The sequence below is a fragment of the Staurois parvus genome, unplaced genomic scaffold (assembly GCF_062004578.1).
Source record: "Staurois parvus isolate SC_StPar_1 unplaced genomic scaffold, SC_StPar_1.0 ptg002392l, whole genome shotgun sequence".
In the NCBI taxonomy this organism is placed as follows: Eukaryota; Metazoa; Chordata; class Amphibia; order Anura; family Ranidae; genus Staurois; species Staurois parvus.
Window position 1 is genome coordinate 17,337 of NW_028320188.1, and position 21,935 is coordinate 39,271.

Genomic DNA, 21,935 nt, shown 5'->3' on the forward strand with positions numbered 1-21,935 from the left:
CCCAGGGACATGCGGCACCCTGCAGCTCTCCCTCCACAATCCGGCCCCGGGATGTCTCCGGAAAGAGGACCTGTCCTATACACCATGTTAGAATGTGGGTGGCTATTGGCCCCTTTGTGATGGCAATAAAGAGAAGTATAAAAATAACACATAAAAACATTAATGAAATGAACCTCCTAAAGCCACCCGCCCTCCAATACAAATGTGAAGGTCGATTGTGCCGCACATATTGGATCTCACCATGACGTCTGAGTGAGAGCAGAAATGATTGGGCAGCACTGACTTCGTTCTGCACCGATGACCTGTGACCGTGTCACTTATAGACCGGTATGATGTTCCCGCTGTACGAGGTCACGCAGTTCTAATGCTGAATATGTTTGGGATCTATTTGCTCGATCCAACCTCATTTCTCAGAAAACATCCATCCCCCCCCCCCCCCGTATAATCTTCAGGCCCACAATATACACCCGAATGCCGGATGCTTGTCCCGAAAACTGGGAATGGTTCTGGTAGGAGAGCGAAAGGAAATCACTGAAAAAATTGTGTTTTTGGGTTTTTTTATTTGTTTTTTTTATGGAGTGAGCAGGTTAGATCCTCTGCTGGGAATTCATTGCTATCCATGCCCCCCGTTTGGGGTCACTTCCTGTCTTAGTGACACCACAGGAAGTGAGGGGGACACAGACGTCCTGACAGATGATCTCCCCTCCACCCAATTCTAACAGGGAAAGGTGGATCTATGATCGGTCCAATAGAGACCCGGAATCGTGATGAGAGGATCCGGAATGAGTCTTGTGCTCTTTATCTTCCCAGGTGAACTTCCCGGACGTGGAAAGGGTGGAATGGATTAACAAGGTAAGCTCCTCCCTCCGCGGTGATCTGTTCCCTCTGGGATCGGTCTGTATGATCAGTGGTGATCTGTTCTCTCTGGGATCGGTCTGTATGATCAGTGGTGATCTGTTCTTTCTCTGGGATCGGTCTGTATGATCAGTAGTGATCTGTTCTTTCTCTGGGATCGGTATGTATGATCAGTGGTGATCTGTTCTCTCTGGGATCGGTCTGTATGATCAGTGGTGATCTGTTCTCTCTGGGATCGGTCTGTATGATCAGTGGTGATCTGTTCTCTCTGGGATCGGTCTGTATGATCAGTGGTGATCTGTTCTCTCTGGGATCGGTCTGTATGATCAGTGGTGATCTGTTCTCTCTGGGATCGGTCTGTATGATCAGTGGTGATCTGTTCTCTCTGGGATCGGTCTGTATGATCAGTGGTGATCTGTTCTCTCTGGGGTCGGTCTGTATGATCAGTAGTGATCTGTTCTCTCTCTGGGGTCGGTCTGTGTGATCAGTGGTGATCTGTTCTCTCTCTGTGATCGGTCTGTGTGATCAGTGGTGATCTGTTCTCTCTGGGATCGGTCTGTATGATCAGTGGTGATCTGTTCTCTCTGGGATCGGTCTGTATGATCAGTGGTGATCTGTTCTCTCTCTCTGGGATCGGTCTGTATGATCAGTGGTGATCTGTTCTCTCTCTCTGGGATCGGTCTGTATGATCAGTGGTGATCTGTTCTCTCTGGGATCGGTCTGTATGATCAGTGGTGATCTGTTCTCTCTGGGGTCGGTCTGTATGATCAGTGGTGATCTGTTCTCTCTCTCTCTGGGATCGGTCTGTATGATCAGTGGTGATCTGTTCTCTCTCTCTCTCTGGGATCAGTCTGTATGATCAGTGGTGATCTGTTCTCTCTGGGATCAGTCTGTATGATCAGTGGTGATCTGTTCTCTCTCTGGGATCGGTCTGTATGATCAGTGGGGATCTGTTCTCTCTGGGATCGGTCTGTATGATCAGTGGTGATCTGTTCTCTCTGGGATCAGTCTGTATGATCAGTGGTGATCTGTTCTCTGGGATCAGTCTGTATGATCAGTGGTGATCTGTTCTCTCTGGGGTCGGTCTGTATGATCAGTGGTGATCTGTTCTCTGGGATCGGTCTGTATGATCAGTGGTGATCTGTTCTCTCTGGGGTCGGTCTGTATGATCAGTGGTGATCTGTTCTCTCTGGGATCGGTCTGTATGATCAGTGGTGATCTGTTCTCTCTCTGGGATCGGTCTGTATGATCAGTGGTGATCTGTTCTCTCTGGGATCAGTCTGTATGATCAGTGGTGATCTGTTCTCTGGGATCGGTCTGTATGATCAGTGGTGATCTGTTCTCTCTGGGGTCGGTCTGTATGATCAGTGGTGATCTGTTCTCTCTGGGGTCGGTCTGTATGATCAGTGGTGATCTGTTCTCTCTCTCTCTGGGATCGGTCTGTATGATCAGTGGTGATCTGTTCTCTCTCTCTCTGGGGTCGGTCTGTATGATCAGTGGTGATCTGTTCTCTCTGGGATCGGTCTGTATGATCAGTGGTGATCTGTTCTCTCTCTCTCTCTCTCTCAGATTGTGAAGCAGATGTGGCCGTATTTCGGGATGTATATGGAGAAGTTATTCCAGGAGAAGATCGAGCCTTTGGTCAGAGCATCGAATGATCACATGAAAGCTTTCACCTTCACCAAGGTTCACTTCGGAGAGAAGGTGAGATCCGCTTCCCATAGGGGGGCTGCCAGTCTCCACCCTACATCCCTCCCCACGGGTGATCCACCAATCTCCACCCCCATCCTTCCCCACGGGTGATCCACCAATCTCCACCCTACATCCCTCCCCACGGGTGATCCACCAATCTCCACCCTACATCCCTCCCCACGGGTGATCCACCAATCTCCACCCTACATCCCTGCCCACGGGTGATCCACCAATCTCCACCCTACATTCCCCCCCCCCTCCCAAAGGTGATTCTCCAGTCTCCACCCTACATTCCTCCCCCCCACAGGTGATCCTCCAGTCTCCACCTTACATCCCCCCCACAGGTGATCCTCCAGTCTCCACCCTACATCCCGCCCCCCCACAGGTGATCCTGCAGTCTCCACCCTACATTCCCCCCCACAGGTGATCCACAAGTCTCCACCCTACATTAACCCCCCCCCCCCCCCACAGGTGATCCTCCAGTCCCCCCCCCCCCACAGGTGATCCTGCAGCCCACACTCTACAGTACACCTGCCCATTGCAGGTGATCCATGCACCCCCCCCCCCCCCCCATGGAGTGTCCTGGCCCATTACTAGTTCTAGTGGCCCAGACACATATTATTATTATTCATTTCTGAACATCACAATTTTTTAGCTGCCAGAAAATTTGCAAAAACATATTTCAGCCTCCTCCCCTCCCCCTCTCTGCCCTCTGGATAGCTGAGGAACATTCCCACCCAGAGGTTGCGCCCCCCCACCCCGCCACCTCGGTCTGGTTTATAGAGTAGCCACTCCCATTACAAGCCTGACTTCTGATTTCAGCTGGTGTGTGGCCATGTATGTAAGGGGCCCCAATATTAAACTTGTGAGCGTTTCGGGAGGTGGGGGAGGGGTGATGTAGATGGACGGATGGCGTACAATGGTTCCTGGTGTCTCTGTTTCCTCCTCAGTCTCCCCGGATTAATGGAGTGAAGGCGTACACCAAGAAGGTGGACAAGCGGGAGGTGATCCTGGACCTGCAGCTCTGGTCAGTATCCGGCGTCTTCCCTTCACCCATCACATGGCGGCTGTAGATCCCGCGCACCGCCATCCTCCGCCCACAACACGGATCTCATCAGTCCTATGTGGTGGTGTACCGGCTCCTCCCCTTCAGTCTTGCGCAGGTGTCGCGGCTCCTCCCCTTCAGTCTTGCGCAGGTGTCGCGGCTCCTCCCCTTCAGTCTTGCGCAGGTGTCGCGGCTCCTCCCCTTCAGTCTTGCGCAGGTGTCGCGGCTCCTCCCCTTCAGTCTTGCGCAGGTGTCGCGGCTCCTCCCCTTCAGTCTTGCGCAGGTGTCGCGGCTCCTCCCCTTCAGTCTTGCGCAGGTGTCGCGGCTCCTCCCCTTCAGTCTTGCGCAGGTGTCGCGGCTCCTCCCCTTCAGTCTTGCGCAGGTGTCCCGGCTCCTCCCCTTCAGTCTTGCGCAGGTGTCCCGGCTCCTCCCCTTCAGTCTTGCACAGGTGTAGCGGCTCCTCCCCTTCAGTCTTGCACAGGTGTAGCGGCTCCTCCACTTCAGTCTTGCACAGGTGTCCCGGCTCCTCCCCTTCAGCCTTGCACAGGTGTACTGGCTCCTCCCCTGGACTGGAATGACTTCCTCTGATGTCACTGTACACTGTGAGCTTCTCACAATGTGCATTAGAAGCTGCAGCCAGTCAGAACTCATTTCCCATTTCCCTGCTGCAAGACGTCCATCGTCATCTAGCTCTTCCCTTCCCAGCCTGAATGTCCCTGGCCCCGCCCCTTTCATTAATTGGATTTCAGTACTCTCAATCATGGAGTCTCAGCATCACATTGGGGGGGCGTTAGATTGGACTTCTCTGGGGGAAGCTGCACCCCATTCTTGCTCTGTGAAATGACCTATCCTGCTTCTTATTATGGGATGTTTGGAGTCTCGGAGGGCTCTGGCTGTGCAGGAGTTAATGATCAGATAGCAGGCGTCTCTTCAGTTGTTTGTGATGAGCTCCGGGCCCCTGGGGGCCAATCAGAGTCCCAGCTGGGAGGGGGCGAGCCTATAAACAGCCAGCTCTCTGAGGGCCCATATAGAACCGCTCCGATCCGTCCCGCACCCCCCCCCCCCGAGATACACGTGTGATGATTGAGCCCTGTATATAGGGTGAGCCTGTCCTGTATATATGATCTCTGTATATAGGGTGAGCCTGTCCTGTATATATGATCTCTGTATATAGGGTGAGCCTGTCCTGTATATATGATGATCTCTGTATATAGGGTGAGCCTGTCCTGTATATATGGTGATCTCTGTATATAGGGTGAGCCTGTCCTGTATATATGGTGATCTCTGTACATAGGGTGAGCCTGTCCTGTATATATGATGATCTCTGTATATAGGGTGAGCCTGTCCTGTATATATGATGATCTGTATATAAGGTGAGCCTGTCCTGTATATATGGTGATCTCTGTATATAGGGTGAGCCTGTCCTGTATATATGGTGATCTCTGTATATAGGGTGAGCCTGTCCTGTATATATGGTGATCTCTGTATATAGGGTGAGCCTGTCCTGTATATATGATGATCTCTGTATATAGGGTGAGCCTGTCCTGTATATATGGTGATCTCTGTACATAGGGTGAGCCTGTCCTGTATATATATATATATGATGATCTCTGTATATAGGGTGAGCCTGTCCTGTATATATGATGATCTCTGTATATAGGGTGAGCCCGTCCTGTATATATGGTGATCTCTGTATATAGGGTGAGCCTGTCCTGTATATATGATCTCTGTATATAGGGTGAGCCTGTCCTGTATATATGATCTCTGTATATAGGGTGAGCCTGTCCTGTATATATGGTGATCTCTGTATATAGGGTGAGCCTGTCCTGTATATATGATGATCTCTGTATATAGGGTGAGCCTGTCCTGTATATATGATCTCTGTATATAGGGTGAGCCTGTCCTGTATATATGATGATCTCTGTATATAGGGTGAGCCTGTCCTGTATATATGATGATCTCTGTATATAGGGTGAGCCTGTCCTGTATATATGATGATCTCTGTATATAGGGTGAGCCTGTCCTGTATATATGATGATCTGTATATAGGGTGAGCCTGTCCTGTATATATGGTGATCTCTGTATATAGGGCGAGCCTGTCCTGTATATATGATGATCTCTGTATATAGGGTGAGCCTGTCCTGTATATATGGTGATCTCTGTATATAGGGTGAGCCTGTCCTGTATATATGGTGATCTCTGTATATAGGGCGAGCCTGTCTTGTATATATGGTGATCTCTGTATATAGGGTGAGCCTGTCCTGTATATATGATGATCTCTGTATATAGGGCGAGCCTGTCCTGTATATATGATCTCTGTATATAGGGTGAGCCTGTCCTGTATATATGGTGATCTCTGTATATAGGGTGAGCCTGCCCTGTATATATGGTGATCTCTGTATATAGGGTGGGCCTGTCCTGTATATAGGGTGAGCCTGTCCTGTATATATGATCTCTGTATATAGGGTGAGCCTGTCCTGTATATATGATGATCTCTGTATATAGGGTGAACCTGTCCTGTATATATGATCTCTGTATATAGGGTGAACCTGTCCTGTATATATGATCTCTGTATATAGGGTGAGCCTGTCCTGTATATATGATGATCTCTGTATATAGGGTGAGCCTGTCCTGTATATATGGTGATCTCTGTATATAGGGTGAGCCTGTCCTGTATATATGGTGATCTCTGTATATAGGGTGAGCCTGTCCTGTATATATGATGATCTCTGTATATAGGGTGAGCCTGTCCTGTATATAGGGTGAGCCTGTCCTGTATATATGATCTCTGTATATAGGGTGAGCCTGTCCTGTATATATGATGATCTCTGTATATAGGGTGAGCCTGTCCTGTATATATGGTGATCTCTGTATATAGGGTGAGCCTGTCCTGTATATATGATGATCTCTGTATATAGGGTGAGCCTGTCCTGTATATATGATGATCTCTGTATATAGGGTGAGCCTGTCCTGTATATATGATGATCTCTGTATATAGGGTGAGCCTGTCCTGTATATATGGTGATCTCTGTATATAGGGTGAGCCTGTCCTGTATATACAGTCAGGTCCATAAATATTGGGACATGGACACAATTGTAACATTTTTGGCTCTATACACCACAATGGATTTGAAATGAAACGAACAAGATGTGCTTTAACTGCAGACTGTCAGCTTTAATTTGAGGGTATTTACATCCAAATCAGGTGAACGGAGTAGGAATGACAACAGTTTGCATATGTGCCTCCCACTTGTTAAGGGACCAAAAGTAATGGGACAATTGGCTTCTCAGCTGTTCCATGGCCAGGTGTGTGTTATTCCCTCATTATCCCAATTACAATGAGCAGATAAAAGGTCCAGAGTTCATTCCAAGTGTGCTGTTTGCATCTGGAATCTGTTGCTGTCGACTCTCAAGATGAGATCCAAAGAGCTGTCACTATCAGTGAAGCCATCATTAGGCTGAAAAAACAAAACAAACCCATCAGAGAGATAGCAAAAACATGAGGCGTGGCCAAAACAACTGTTTGGAACATTCTTAAAAAGAAGGAACGCACCGGTGAGCTCAGCAACACCAAAAGACCCGGAAGACCACGGAAAACAACTGTGGTGGATGAGCGAAGAATTCTTTCCCTGGTGAAGAAAACACCCTTCACAACAGTTGGCCGGATCAAGAACACCCTCCAGGAGGTAGGTGTATGTGTGTCAAAGTCACCAATCAGGAGAAGACTTCACCAGAGTGACTACAGAGGGTTCACCACAAGATGGAAACCATTGGTGAGCCTCAAAAACAGGAAGGCCAGATTAGAGTTTGCCAAACGACATGTAAAAAAGCCTTCACAGTTCTGGAACAACATCCTATGGACAGATGAGACCGACATCAACTTGTACCAGAGTGATGGGAAGAGAAGAGTATGGAGAAGGAACTGCTCATGGTCCTAAGCATACCACCTCATCAGTGATCATGGTGGTGGTAGTGTCATGGCGTGGGCATGTATGGCTGCCAATGGAACTGCTTCTCTTGTATTTATTGATGATGTGACGGCTGACAGAAGCAGCCGGATGAATTGTGAAGTGTTTCGGGAATATTATCGGCTCATATTCAGCCAAATGCTTCACAACTCATTGGACGCTTCACAGTGCAGATGGACAATGACCCAAAGCAGACTGCAAAAGCAGCCAAAGAAGTGGAATGTTCTGCAATGGCCAATCACCTGACCTGAATCCGATGGAGCATTTCACTTGCTGAAGACAAAACTGAAGGGAAAATGCCCCAAGAACAAGCAGGAACTGAAGACAGTTGCAGTAAAGGCCTGGCAGAGCATCACCAGGGATGACACCCAGCGTCTGGGGATGTCTATGCGTTCCACACTTCAGGCTGTCATTGACTGCAAAGGATTTGTAACCAAGTATTAAGTGACAGTTTGATTTATGATTGTTATTCTGTCCCATTACTTTTGGTCCCTTAACAAGTGGGAAGCACATATGCAAACTGTGGTAATTCCTACACCGTTCACCTGATTTGGATGTAAATACCCTCAAATTAAAGCTGACAGTCTGCAGTTAAAGCACATCTTGTTCGTTTCATTTCAAATCCATTGTGGTGGTGTATAGAGCCAAAAATGTTAGAATTGTGTCCATGTCCCAATATTTATGGACCTGACTGTATGATCTCTGTATATAGGGTGAGCCTGTCCTGTATATATGATGATCTGTATATAGGGTGAGCCTGTCCTGTATATATGGTGATCTCTGTATATAGGGTGAGCCTGTCCTGTATATATGATGATCTCTGTATATAGGGTGAGCCTGTCCTGTATATAGGGTGAGCCTGTCCTGTATATATGATGATCTGTATATAGGGTGAGCCTGTCCTGTATATATGATCTCTGTATATAGGGTGAGCCTGTCCTGTATATATGATGATCTCTGTATATAGGGTGAGCCTGTCCTGTATATATGGTGATCTCTGTATATAGGGTGAGCCTGTCCTGTATATATGATGATCTCTGTATATAGGGTGAGCCTGTCCTGTATATATGATCTCTGTATATAGGGTGAGCCTGTCCTGTATATATGATCTCTGTATATAGGGTGAGCCTGTCTTGTATATAGGGTGAGCCTGTCCTGTATATAGGGTGAGCCTGTCCTGTATATATGATCTCTGTATATAGGGTGAGCCTGTCCTGTATATATGATGATCTCTGTATATAGGGTGAGCCTGTCCTGTATATATGGTGATCTCTGTATATAGGGTGAGCCTGTCCTGTATATATGATGATCTGTATATAGGGTGAGCCTGTCCTGTATATATGGTGATCTCTGTATATAGGGTGAGCCTGTCCTGTATATATGATCTCTGTATATAGGGTGAGCCTGTCCTGTATATATGATGATCTGTATATAGGGTGAGCCTGTCCTGTATATATGGTGATCTCTGTATATAGGGCGAGCCTGTCCTGTATATATGATGATCTCTGTATATAGGGTGAGCCTGTCCTGTATATATGGTGATCTCTGTATATAGGGTGAGCCTGTCCTGTATATATGATCTCTGTATATAGGGTGAGCCTGTCCTGTATATATGATGATCTCTGTATATAGGGTGAGCCCGTCCTGTATATATGATCTCTGTATATAGGGTGAGCCTGTCCTGTATATATGATCTCTGTATATAGGGTGAGCCTGTCCTGTATATATGGTGATCTCTGTATATAGGGTGAGCCTGTCCTGTATATATGATCTCTGTATATAGGGTGAGCCTGTCCTGTATATATGGTGATCTCTGTATATAGGGTGAGCCTGTCCTGTATATATGATCTCTGTATATAGGGTGAGCCTGTCCTGTATATATGATGATCTCTGTATATAGGGTGAGCCTGTCCTGTATATATGATCTCTGTATATAGGGTGAGCCTGTCCTGTATATATGGTGATCTCTGTATATAGGGTGAGCCTGTCCTGTATATATGATGATCTCTGTATATAGGGTGAGCCTGTCCTGTATATATGATCTTTGTATATAGGGTGAGCCTGTCCTGTATATATGATGATCTCTGTATATAGGGTGAGCCTGTCCTGTATATATGGTGATCTCTGTATATAGGGTGAGCCTGCCCTGTATATAGGGTGAGCCTGTCCTGTATATAGGGTGATCTCTGTATATAGGGTGAGCCTGTCCTGTATATAGGGTGAGCCTGTCCTGTATATAGGGTGAGCCTGTCCTGTATATATGATCTCTGTATATAGGGTGAGCCTGTCCTGTATATATGATGATCTCTGTATATAGGGTGAACCTGTCCTGTATATATGATGATCTCTGTATATAGGGTGAGCCTGTCCTGTATATATGATGATCTCTGTATATAGGGTGAGCCTGTCCTGTATATATGGTGATCTCTGTATATAGGGCGAGCCTGTCCTGTATATATGATGATCTCTGTATATAGGGTGAGCCTGTCCTGTATATATGGTGATCTCTGTATATAGGGTGAGCCTGTCCTGTATATATGGTGATCTCTGTATATAGGGTGAGCCTTTCCTGTATATATGGTGATCTCTGTATATAGGGTGAGCCTGTCCTGTATATATGATGATCTCTGTATATAGGGCGAGCCTGTCCTGTATATATGATGATCTCTGTATATAGGGTGAGCCTGTCCTGTATATATGATCTCTGTATATAGGGTGAGCCTGTCCTGTATATAGGGTGAGCCTGTCCTGTATATAGGGTGAGCCTGTCCTGTATATAGGGTGAGCCTGTCCTGTATATAGGGTGAGCCTGTCCTGTATATATGATGATCTCTGTATATAGGGTGAGCCCGTCCTGTATATATGATCTCTGTATATAGGGTGAGCCTGTCCTGTATATATGGTGATCTCTGTATATAGGGTGAGCCTGTCCTGTATATATGATGATCTCTGTATATAGGGTGAGCCTGTCCTGTATATATGATCTCTGTATATAGGGTGAGCCTGCCCTGTATATATGATCTCTGTATATAGGGTGAGCCTGTCCTGTATATATGATCTCTGTATATAGGGTGAGCCCGTCCTGTATATATGATCTCTGTATATAGGGTGAGCCTGTCCTGTATATATGATCTCTGTATATAGGGTGAGCCCGTCCTGTATATATGATCTCTGTATATAGGGTGAGCCTGTCCTGTATATATGATCTCTGTATATAGGGTGAGCCCGTCCTGTATATATGATCTCTGTATATAGGGTGAGCCCGTCCTGTATATATGATCTCTGTATATAGGGTGAGCCTGTCCTGTATATATGGTGATCTCTGTATATAGGGTGAGCCTGTCCTGTATATATGATGATCTCTGTATATAGGGTGAGCCTGTCCTGTATATATGATCTCTGTATATAGGGTGAGCCCGTCCTGTATATATGATCTCTGTATATAGGGTGAGCCTGTCCTGTATATATGGTGATCTCTGTATATAGGGTGAGCCTGTCCTGTATATATGATGATCTCTGTATATAGGGTGAGCCTGTCCTGTATATATGATCTCTGTATATAGGGCGAGCCTGTCCTGTATATAGGGTGATCTCTGTATATAGGGCGAGCCTGTCCTGTATATATGATGATCTCTGTATATAGGGTGAGCCTGTCCTGTATATATGATGATCTCTGTATATAGGGTGAGCCTGTCCTGTATATATGATGATCTCTGTATATAGGGTGAGCCTGTCCTGTATATATGATCTCTGTATATAGGGTGAGCCTGTCCTGTATATATGATCTCTGTATATAAGGTGAGCCTGTCCTGTATATATGATCTCTGTATATAGGGTGAGCCTGTCCTGTATATATGATCTCTGTATATAGGGTGAGCCTGTCCTGTATATATGATCTCTGTATATAGGGTGAGCCTGTCCTGTATATATGATGATCTCTGTATATAGGGTGAGCCTGTCCTGTATATATGATGATCTCTGTATATAGGGTGAGCCTGTCCTGTATATATGATGATCTCTGTATATAGGGTGAGCCTGTCCTGTATATATGATGATCTCTGTATATAGGGTGAGCCTGTCCTGTATATATGATGATCTCTGTATATAGGGTGAGCCTGTCCTGTATATATGATGATCTCTGTATATAGGGCGAGCCTGTCCTGTATATATGATGATCTCTGTATATAGGGTGAGCCTGTCCTGTATATATGATGATCTCTGTATATAGGGTGAGCCTGTCCTGTATATATGATGATCTCTGTATATAGGGCGAGCCTGTCCTGTATATATGATGATCTCTGTATATAGGGTGAGCCTGTCCTGTATATATGATCTCTGTATATAGGGTGAGCCTGTCCTGTATATATGATGATCTCTGTATATAGGGTGAGCCTGTCCTGTATATATGATGATCTCTGTATATAGGGTGAGCCTGTCCTGTATATATGATGATCTGTATATACCTGCCCTGTATTCTCTGTATATAACACCCAGCAGTTTCAGCTGTATGATGATTTCTCCTCATTGATGTCATTCTGTGACAGGTGGTGCCCCCGGGGTCGGCGGTGGGGGGGGGGCGGTGCCATGGTTGGTGGGGGGGGGGGGAATATTGTATAGACTCGTACAGAATAATTCATGAGACTTTATGAGGAACAAAGGGCAGGCAGCCGTCCTCTCACAATAACACTGTGCGCATGATTGTGACTTGGCGGGGGGGGGGGGGGGGAGGAAGACGAGGTCCTCGTACCTCACATGTGGTGTGTTCGGTGTCATTGGATCTCCTGTAGCGCCCCCCGGAGATGATCCGTCCTCTTCCAGCTCTTACAGTAGAGAACTCTTCCCATGTTCTGCCATTGTGTAGGGAGCTCCTCTGCTGGGGGGAATAAAGGGGACATTGGCCAGGGCTCTCTAATCCTCCAATCACAGGCCAGCGTGGGGACCTCCGGTATTCCTGGTGCGGTACATGTGTGGGGGGTACGCCCGCCCGCGGTCCCGGGAAGGTCGCTCCGTCGATCGATGAGGGGGGGTAATCCTCTCCTCTGTTCTCTCTGCAGTTATAATGGAGATTGTGAGATCAATGTGGAGGTGAAGAAGCTGTGTAAGGCCGGAGTGAAGGGCGTCCAGGTGAGTCTGCCGAGGGAGGGGGGGAATGGGGCGGGGACTATCTGATGGGAAGGGAGGGGGGTAATGGGGCGGGGACTATCTGATGGGAAGGGAGGGGGGTAATGGGGCGGGGACTATCTGATAGGAAGGGAGGGGGTAATGGGGCGGGGACTATCTGATGGGAAGGGAGGGGGGTAATGGGGCGGGGACTATCTGATGGGAGGGGGGGTAACAGAAATGGAGAAGGGGGTATAATGACAGCAATGGGAGTTAATGGTGAGAATGGAGTAGGTGAGGGGGGGTAATAGGGGAATTGCAGAGGAGTAATGCATAATGATGGGAATGGGGGGGGGGTGGAGGGGGAAATAGAGAAGGGGAGGGGGGTAATTACAGCAATTAAGGGGGGGGGGGTAATTATGAGAATTGAAAAGGGGAAAAATGGTGGGAATAAAGGGGGGGAGGGTGGATAATGACAGCAGTGGGGGGTAACGGTGAGAATGGGGGGAATGGAGGGGAGTAATGGTAGGAATGGATAAGGGATGGGGAGATAATGGAAATGATGATGGGGGGGGGGTTGGGGGGAGGTAATGATGGGAATGGACAAGGGGAGGGGGGAATGGAGAGGGGGGGGTGGTAATAATGACCATGGAGAGGTGGGGCGTGTCCCTTTCTGGGGTGAGGAAATAGTGGGAATGGAGAAAGGGGGGGTAATGGTGGGAATGAAAAAGGGGGGCAAATAATGGTGGGAGTGGAGAAAGGGGGGCACGTCCCCTGTCTGGGGGGGTAATGATGGGAATGAAGAAAGGGGGGAGGGGGGGTAATGGTGGTAATGAAGAAGAGGAGGGGCAAATGGAGAAGGTGGGGTAATGATGACCATGGAGAAGGGGGGTGTGTCTTCTGAGGGGGTAATGGTGGGAATGGGGAAGGGGGGTGTCTTCGCTGTGTCTGGGGGGTGGTAATAAAGTTCTCCTTGTCTCTGCAGATACACGGGACGCTGCGGGTGATTCTGGCCCCTCTGATGTCCGATGTGCCGTTTATCGGAGCCGTCACCTTCTTCTTCATCCAGAAGCCGGTAAGACGAGTGACACCTTCAGACATCAATGAGCCGTAAATAAAGGAATGCGAAGCGGAGCGACCAATCAGAAGACGCTCACAGAAACGCTCCTGTGTGGTGCGGGAGACGCTCGCAGAAACGCTCCTGTGTGGTGCGGGAGACGCTCGCAGAAACGCTCCTGTGTGGTGCGGGAGACGCTCACAAAACACTCCTGCGTGGTGGCGGGAGACGCTCACAGAAACGCTCCTGTGTGGTGCGGGAGACGCTCACAGAAACGCTCCTGTGTGGTGCGGGAGACGCTCACAGAAACGCTCCTGTGTGGTGCGGGAGACGCTCACAGAAACGCTCCTGCGTGGTGCGGGAGACGCTCACAGAAACGCTCCTGCGTGGTGCGGGAGACGCTCACAGAAACGCTCCTGCGTGGTGCGGGAGACGCTCACAGCAACGCTCCTGCGTGGTGCGGGAGACGCTCACAGCAACGCTCCTGCGTGGTGCGGGAGACGCTCACAGCAACGCTCCTGCGTGGTGCGGGAGACGCTCACAGCAACGCTCCTGCGTGGTGCGGGAGACGCTCACAGCAACGCTCCTGCGTGGTGCGGGAGACGCTCACAGCAACGCTCCTGCGTGGTGCGGGAGACGCTCACAGCAACGCTCCTGCGTGGTGCAGGAGACGCTCACAGCAATGCTCCTGCGTGGTGCGGGAGACGCTCACAGCAACGCTCCTGCGTGGTGCGGGAGACGCTCACAGCAACGCTCCTGCGTGGTGCGGGAGACGTTCACAGAAACAAGTGTTTCCTGCACTGTGACTGGTGGGCGTGGCCCTACAGGAACACATTATAATCTGGATGAGACTGAGCTACAAAATGTCTTTCCTGTAATCCTGAATAATAATAGAAGTGATGATCCGTTTGCTGTTGTTTCCTCTGATGATCTTCTTTGTGTCTTTTCAGTTTCTGGATATTAATTGGACGGGATTAACGAATTTGCTGGAGATCCCCGGAGTCAAGTAATCGCCTTTCTGATCATTTCTATGAAATGTCTATCATTTGTCTTATGATGTATGTAGAGGTCAATATGCGGCGTCGGGGGGAGGGGACGTGCGGCGTCGGGGGGAGGGGAGGTGCACCGTCGGGGGAGGGGACTTGCAGCATCGGAGGAGGAGATGTGTGGCATCGGGGGAGGTGCACTGTCGGGGGAGGGGACGTGCGGCGTTGGGGGAGGGGGATATGAGGAGCTCCAGGATGGAGATGGACAGACATCATGTCATCCATCCACAATGAACGGACGCCATAAACCACACAACCCGAATATCCGGTTTGCTGGGGATTGTTCCACTTCCAATAGAGATTTGTTACAATAGGTGGAGGAAGAGGCGCTCCTGAATTCTGCCATCTGATACATTGTTACACAGCGACGCGTCACAACCCCCGACACGGGATCACCAACTCTGATCCATTGTTACACAGCGACGCGTCACAACCCCCGACACGGGATCACCAACTCTGATCCATTGTTACACAGCGACACGTCACAACCCCCGACACGGGATCACCAACTCTGATCCATTGTTACTGCATGTCAGCGTTCCATTACTGAACCACAGAGGACGGGGATCCCAACCCCCGACCGGAGGGATCACCTCTGATGCTGAAGGTTGGAGCCTCCGTTACATACCAAGTGATCGGTGTACAGAATCCCTCAGAGACATCACAAAGACTTCCAGAACATATATATTGTACATTCCCAGCAGTCCCCGCCCCCGAGGAGCGTACAATCGAAGGTCCCTGACTCACATTCATACATACACATATTAGGGCCATTTTAGACAGGATCCAATTATTCTCCCAGCATGTCTTTGGAGTGTGGGAGGAAACCGGAGTACCTGGAGGAAACCCACGCAGGCACAGAACATGCAAACTCCAGGCAGGTGGTGCCATGATTGGGAACCAACAACCTTAGTACTGCCAGGCTGAAGTACGAACCATTTAGCTGCTGTGCTGCCCCCTACTGGCGGGATCTCCCCTGATACTGAACATTGATACATTGTTACAGAAAAACCACAAGAAGAATGTACAGAATATTCCTGAAAGCACAGCTCCAGGCGCAACGTTCATGTTCCCATGTAGTGGGGCCGTGCCGGAACCTCCTGGGGGTTCACTGCTGGTTTTATCCATGGTTGCTAGGAAAAGCTATACTTACCCGATCCTCCAGAAAACTGCGCTCCCCCATGTCTAGCAGTGGACTGTTCCTGCCGTCCTCACAGCCAGAGCCAGCCTATGGGCGAGATGACGTCCGGAACAGTCCATTCACCAGACCACAGGGGTGGGGGGGAGAATTGCTGGAGTGGTGGGACCAGTCTTGAGCTCAGAGGATCAGCAGGTTAGGGAAGAAGATCCCCGCCCTGCCCCCCCCCCCCCCAAGACAAAAACGAGCTATTAATCCATGCAGTGCAGGGCTCAGCGCCCCCCGCAGTTCTGCTTGAACTACAGACACCTAATACAACCCCTGACCAGAGAGAGCCAGCAAGTCAACCATCGGGTCAGAGTGTGTCACCAAGACAGGAAATGAAGGGAAATCTCTCCGGCGGGGACACACCCGACCTTCTCTTCCACTCTGTTCAATAATAAGTTGTCTGTCTGGAATTACAAAGCCGTCGGATATCTGGGTGAGAGATCGGGACTTGAAACCTGACAGACCGGTTCCAGAGGACGACCGGCAAGGCGGCACCCGCCCTGTGTGAAACTGGCAGAGCGTGCCAACGTCTGCACCCTGATATACCGCCGGCTGCCCATGGAAACCTGAGCTGTCTGCGGGTATATATATATATATATATATATATATATCGGTCCCCCATATACAGATGGATGATCCCAGGCACCGCGCTGACAGGAGGTTCTCCGACAATGGTGTGTAAAGGGTTAATTGCGACATTTACTGCCCGACAGACGGAAAGCCCGTAAACCGGCGGCGGCGGGGATGGGCGAGGCTCTGTATTCCGGACAACGCCAAGCGAATCGTAAAGTCTCCCCGAGGCCGAAACTCAGAACTTTTCCTCTTCCCGGAACGTTCTACAGAACGCGCCTCAATTCACAGAGCGACCCCCCCCCCTCCCCCCCCCCCCAAGGGGGTCCTTGTTATCGGAAAAGTGACAGTTGTTTTCAGCTGGGTCCAATGAGATTTGAGAAGATAGTCACATGACTGAAAGTGAAGATCCTTATCATTGTATTTAAAATGTATCCGACCCAGGAAGATCCTCGCCACGCATTGCAGATCGCCAGGCCTTACATGTGGTGTCTGCATTCGTTTTTCTTTTTCAGGATAGGAACATTTTCAGCAAGGGCAAAAAATACCTGTTGATCCTGCCAGAAATTCAGTGGTGTCACGGACTTGAATGTCTCCTGCGCACAAGTATATTACCCCTCCCCCCCGTGTGATATGGGCTGGAGGAGGTGCTCTGTAGTCCTGGAATGGTGAAATGTTCTGTGAGGTCTGCAGATTGCTATGATGGATGCTCGATGCCCAATACATGGCTTCCCAGTGCTCTGTGCGGCATGCTGCATCCTGGGCTGGGCCGGCTACATCCTGGGCCCCAGTGCAGGGAGACGGCGTGCCGGATACCGGGACACTCTCTGCTCTATTGTGAGGCCGTGTCTGTGAGGTGGAGGGAATTGTAGTCCCAGCCGGAGATCAACACGAAGTGGGAATCCATAACCCAGCAAATGGCCACCAACGCAGGGAAGGGGTTAACAGCACGGCCACCAACCACCAACGCAGGGAAGGGGTTAACAGTATGACTACCAACCATCAACGCAGGGAAGGGGTTAGTAGCAGTGCCAGTGACCACCAATGTAGGAGTTATTACTGCAGTCATTGACACCAGTTCTGGGGCTTATGTTTTGGTCACATGCACCAGTGCTGGGGGTTATTCTTGCACCCATTGACACCAATGCTGGGGGTTATTCTTGCATCCATGGACACCAATGCTGGGGGTTATTCTTGCATCCGTTGACACCAATGCTGGGGGTTATTCTTGCATCCATGGACACCAATGCTGGGGGTTATTCTTGCATCCATGGACACCAATGCTGGGGGTTATTCTTGCATCCGGTGACACCAATGCTGGAGGTTATTCTTGCATCCGGTGACACCAATGCTGGGGGTTATTCTTGCATCCGGTGACACCAATGCTGGGGGTTATTCTTGCATCCGGTGACACCAATGCTAGGGGTTATTCTTGCATCCATGGACACCAATGCTGGGGGTTATTCTTGCATCCATGGACACCAATGCTGGGGGTTATTCTTGCATCCATGGACACCAATGCTGGGGGTTATTCTTGCATCCATGGACACCAATGCTGGGGGTTATTCTTGCATGCATGGACACCAATGCTGGGGGTTATTCTTGCATCCGGTGACACCAATGCTGGTGGTTATTATTGTGTTCAGTGACACCAATGCCATTGAAATGAATACCTATATTGAAGAGAGTTTGTGTCTGTTGCAGTGACATGTCGGACGGTATGATCGTGGATCTCATTGCCTCATACTTGGTGCTGCCCAACAGATTCACGATTCCTTTGAGCAGTCAGGTGAACGCAGCCGAACTGAGGTTCCCCGTACCACACGTGAGTCTCCATAATGGGGGAGATGCTCATAGAATACTGAATACGGGGGTGATCTATAGAGGGGATGAAGGGGACTGTATATATCTGTATCCGGGGGTGATATATTGGGGGGGGGTAGGTGACTGTACATACCTGTATCTGGGGGTGATATATAGGGGGGGGGTGTAGGTGACTATATATCTGTATCCGGGGGTGATATATGGGGGGAGGTAGGTGACTGTACATATCTGTATCTGGGAGTGATATATATGGGGGGGGGTAGGTAACTGTACATATCTGTACCTGGGAGTGATATATATGGGGGGGGGGGGGGTAGGTAACTGTACATATCTGTATCTGGGGTGATATATGGGGGGGGGGGGGGGTGTAGGTGACTGTACATATCTGTATCTGGGGGTGATATATGGAGAGGGGGGGAGGTAGGTGACTGTACATATCTGTATCTGGGGGTGATATATGGAGAGGGGGGGAGGTAGGTGACTGTACATATCTGTATCCGGGGGTGATATATGGAGAGGGGGGGAGGTAGGTGACTGTACATATCTGTATCCGGGGGTGATATATGGGGAGGTAGGTGACTGTACATATCTGTATCCGGGGGTGATATATGGGGGGGGGAGAGGTAGGTGACTGTACATATCTGTATCCGGGGGTGATATATGGGGGGGGGAGAGGTAGGTGACTGTACATATCTGTATCCGGGGGTGATATATGGGGGGGGAGAGGTAGGTGACTGTACATATCTGTATCCGGGGGTGATATATGGGGGGGGGGAGGTAGGTGACTGTACATATCTGTATCCGGGGGTGATATATGGGGAGCTGTAGGTGACTGTATATATCTGTATCTGGGGGTGATATATGGGGGGGGGGGGTGTAGGTGACTGTATATATCTGTATCTGGGGGTGATATATGGGGGGGGAGAGGTAGGTGACTGTACATATTTGTATCTGGGGGTGATATATGGGGGGGGAGAGGTAGGTGACTGTACATATTTGTATCTGGGGGTGATATATGGGGGGGGGGGGAGAGGTAGGTGACTGTATATATCTGTATCTGGGGGTGATATATGGGGAGGTAGGTGACTGTACATATCTGTATCTGGGGGTGATATATGGGGGGGGGGGGTAGGTTACTGTACATATCTGTATCCGGGGGTGATATATAGGGGGGGGATATATGGGGGGAACCAGTTACTGTCCATTGTGGTATATGGAATATATTGTCCTCTGTGTAATGTAGAACATGTTCCCTCTTCAGGGCGTGCTCAGAGCTTACCTCTACGAAGCCGAGAACTTGATCCCCAAGGACACCTACCTGAAGGGCCTCATAAAGGGGAAGTCCGATCCGTACGCCGTCCTTCGGGTGGGAAATCAGACGTTCAAGAGCAAAACCATAAGAGAGAACCTGAATCCTCTCTGGAACGAGATGTATGAGGTAGGATGAAGGATCATTACCTGCCGACAGCAATTCACTGTGAGGACAATTGGGAGACACCCTGGGGACCTATAGACGTGAGAACAAGGGACTGAAAAGGCAGGAAGAGGGGCATGAGTGGGGACAAGGGACTGAAGGGGCAGGAAGAGGGGCATGAGTGGGGACAAGGGACTGAAAAGGCAGGAAGAGGGGCATGAGTGGGGACAAGGAACTGAAGGGGCAGGAAGAGGGGCATGAGTGGGGACAAGGGACTGGATGGGCAGGAAGAGGGGCATGAGTGGGGACAAGGGACTGAAGGGGCAGGAAGAGGGGCATGAGCGGGGACAAGGGACTGAAGGGGCAGGAAGAGGGGCATGAGTGGGGACAAGGGACTGAAGGGGCAGGAAGAGGGGCATGAGTGGGGACAAGGGACTGAAGGGGCAGGAAGAGGGGCATGAGTGGGGACAAGGGACTGGATGGGCAGGAAGAGGGGCATGAGTGGGGACAAGGGACTGAAGGGGCAGGAAGAGGGGCATGAGCGGGGACAAGGGACTGAAGGGGCAGGAAGAGGGGCATGAGTGGGGACAAGGGACTGAAGGAGCAGAAAGAGGGCCATGAGTGGGGAAGAGGGACATGAGTGGGGACAAGGGACTGGATGGGCAGGAAGAGGGGCATGAGTGGGGATAAGGGACTGGATGGGCAGGAAGAGGGACATGAGTGGGGACAAGGGAATGAAGGGGCAGGAAGAGGGGCATGAGTGGGGACAAGGGACTGGATGGGCAGGAAGAGGGGCATGAGTGGGGATAAGGGACTGGAGGGGCAGGAAAGGGGACAAGGAACTGGAAGGGTAGGAAGAAGGACATGAATGAGGACAAGGGACTGAGGGGGGCAGAAAGAGGGGCATGAATTGGGACAAGGGACTGGAGGGGCAGAAAGAGAGACATTGGAGGGGCAGGAGAGGGGACATGAGTGGGAACAAGGGATTGGAGACATGGGGAGAAGGAACTGAGTGGTGAAAGAAAGGACTGGAGGGGCCGAAGGGGAATTTGTGTTTTTAGGAGACCAGCGTGACTAAAGAGGATAAAATATGACCCCTAACAGGGACATTCTACACACAGACAGGAACTGGGGACCTTTTATTGCTGTAGATCGATTGTCTCCAGTTGGTGGAGTGATGGTCGGTGCCCATTGCCGTACCCGGCTCTCCCCACATTTGTTGACTGGACTGTTCTCTGTCTCGGTTGCAGTTTGTGGTACATGAAGTCCCCGGGCAGGACCTGGAGATCGATGTTTATGATGAAGACCCTGATAAGGACGACTTCCTCGGCAGGTAAAATGGCGGACGACCTTGTAGGGGGCAGACACAGCATCTTTGTGCAAATAGTGATTGCTATGAGCAGGGCCACATGTGGGGAATGGGACCCCCAGTGCTTGTATGTTCCTTCCTTGGTGTTCATGTCATTGGATGACGTGTTTGATGTAGGGATCCCCTTTATGTCAGGAATCAGATTTGTTCACTGTGAATTACCCCTTTAACGTGCTTATTGTCCTGTATTCTGTCTGCAGCCTGGTGATTGGTCTGGAGGGGGTGATGAAGGATCGGGTTGTGGACGAGGTAATTGTTTCTTTGTGCTGTCATTTATCCTGTGTACAGTCCCGGCATTGTGCTGTCATTTATCCTGCGTACAGAGCCGGCATTGTGCTGTCATTTATCCTGTGTACAGAGCCGGCATTGTGCTGTCATTTATCCTGTGTACAGTCCCGGCATTGTGCTGTCATTTATCCTGTGTACAGAGCGGGCATTGTGCTGTCATTTATCCTGCGTACAGAGCGGGCATTGTGCTGTCATTTATCCTGTGTACAGAGCCGGCATTGTGCTGTCATTTATCCTGCGTACAGAGCGGGCATTGTGCTGTCATTTATCCTGTGTACAGTGCCGGTATTGTGCTGTCATTTATCCTGTGTACAGTAGCGGCATTGTGCTGTCATTTATCCTGTGTACAGTCCCGGCATTGTGCTGTCATTTATCGTGTGTACAGAGCGGGCATTGTGTTGTCATTTATCCTGTGTACAGTCCCGGCATTGTGCTGTCATTTATCCTGCGTACAGAGCGGGCATTGTGTTGTCATTTATCCTGTGTACAGTGCCGGTATTGTGCTGTCATTTATCCTGTGT

The 21,935-nt window shown here is 49.7% G+C and overlaps 1 protein-coding gene across 1 annotated transcript; it reads left to right on the plus strand.

Annotated features, from left to right (window-relative positions):
* Positions 1–720: 720 nt before the first annotated feature.
* On the plus strand, positions 721–21,375 carry LOC149431135 (extended synaptotagmin-3-like; the record flags this gene model as incomplete). Its single annotated transcript, XM_089665875.1, has 10 exons — positions 721–852; positions 2,425–2,559; positions 3,498–3,574; positions 12,615–12,684; positions 13,646–13,735; positions 14,668–14,723; positions 18,224–18,344; positions 19,605–19,781; positions 21,008–21,090; positions 21,327–21,375. Coding segments are annotated over exons 2-10 (846 nt in total), but the record flags the coding sequence as incomplete, so codon positions are not given.
* Between the last annotated feature and the right edge of the window lie 560 nt (positions 21,376–21,935).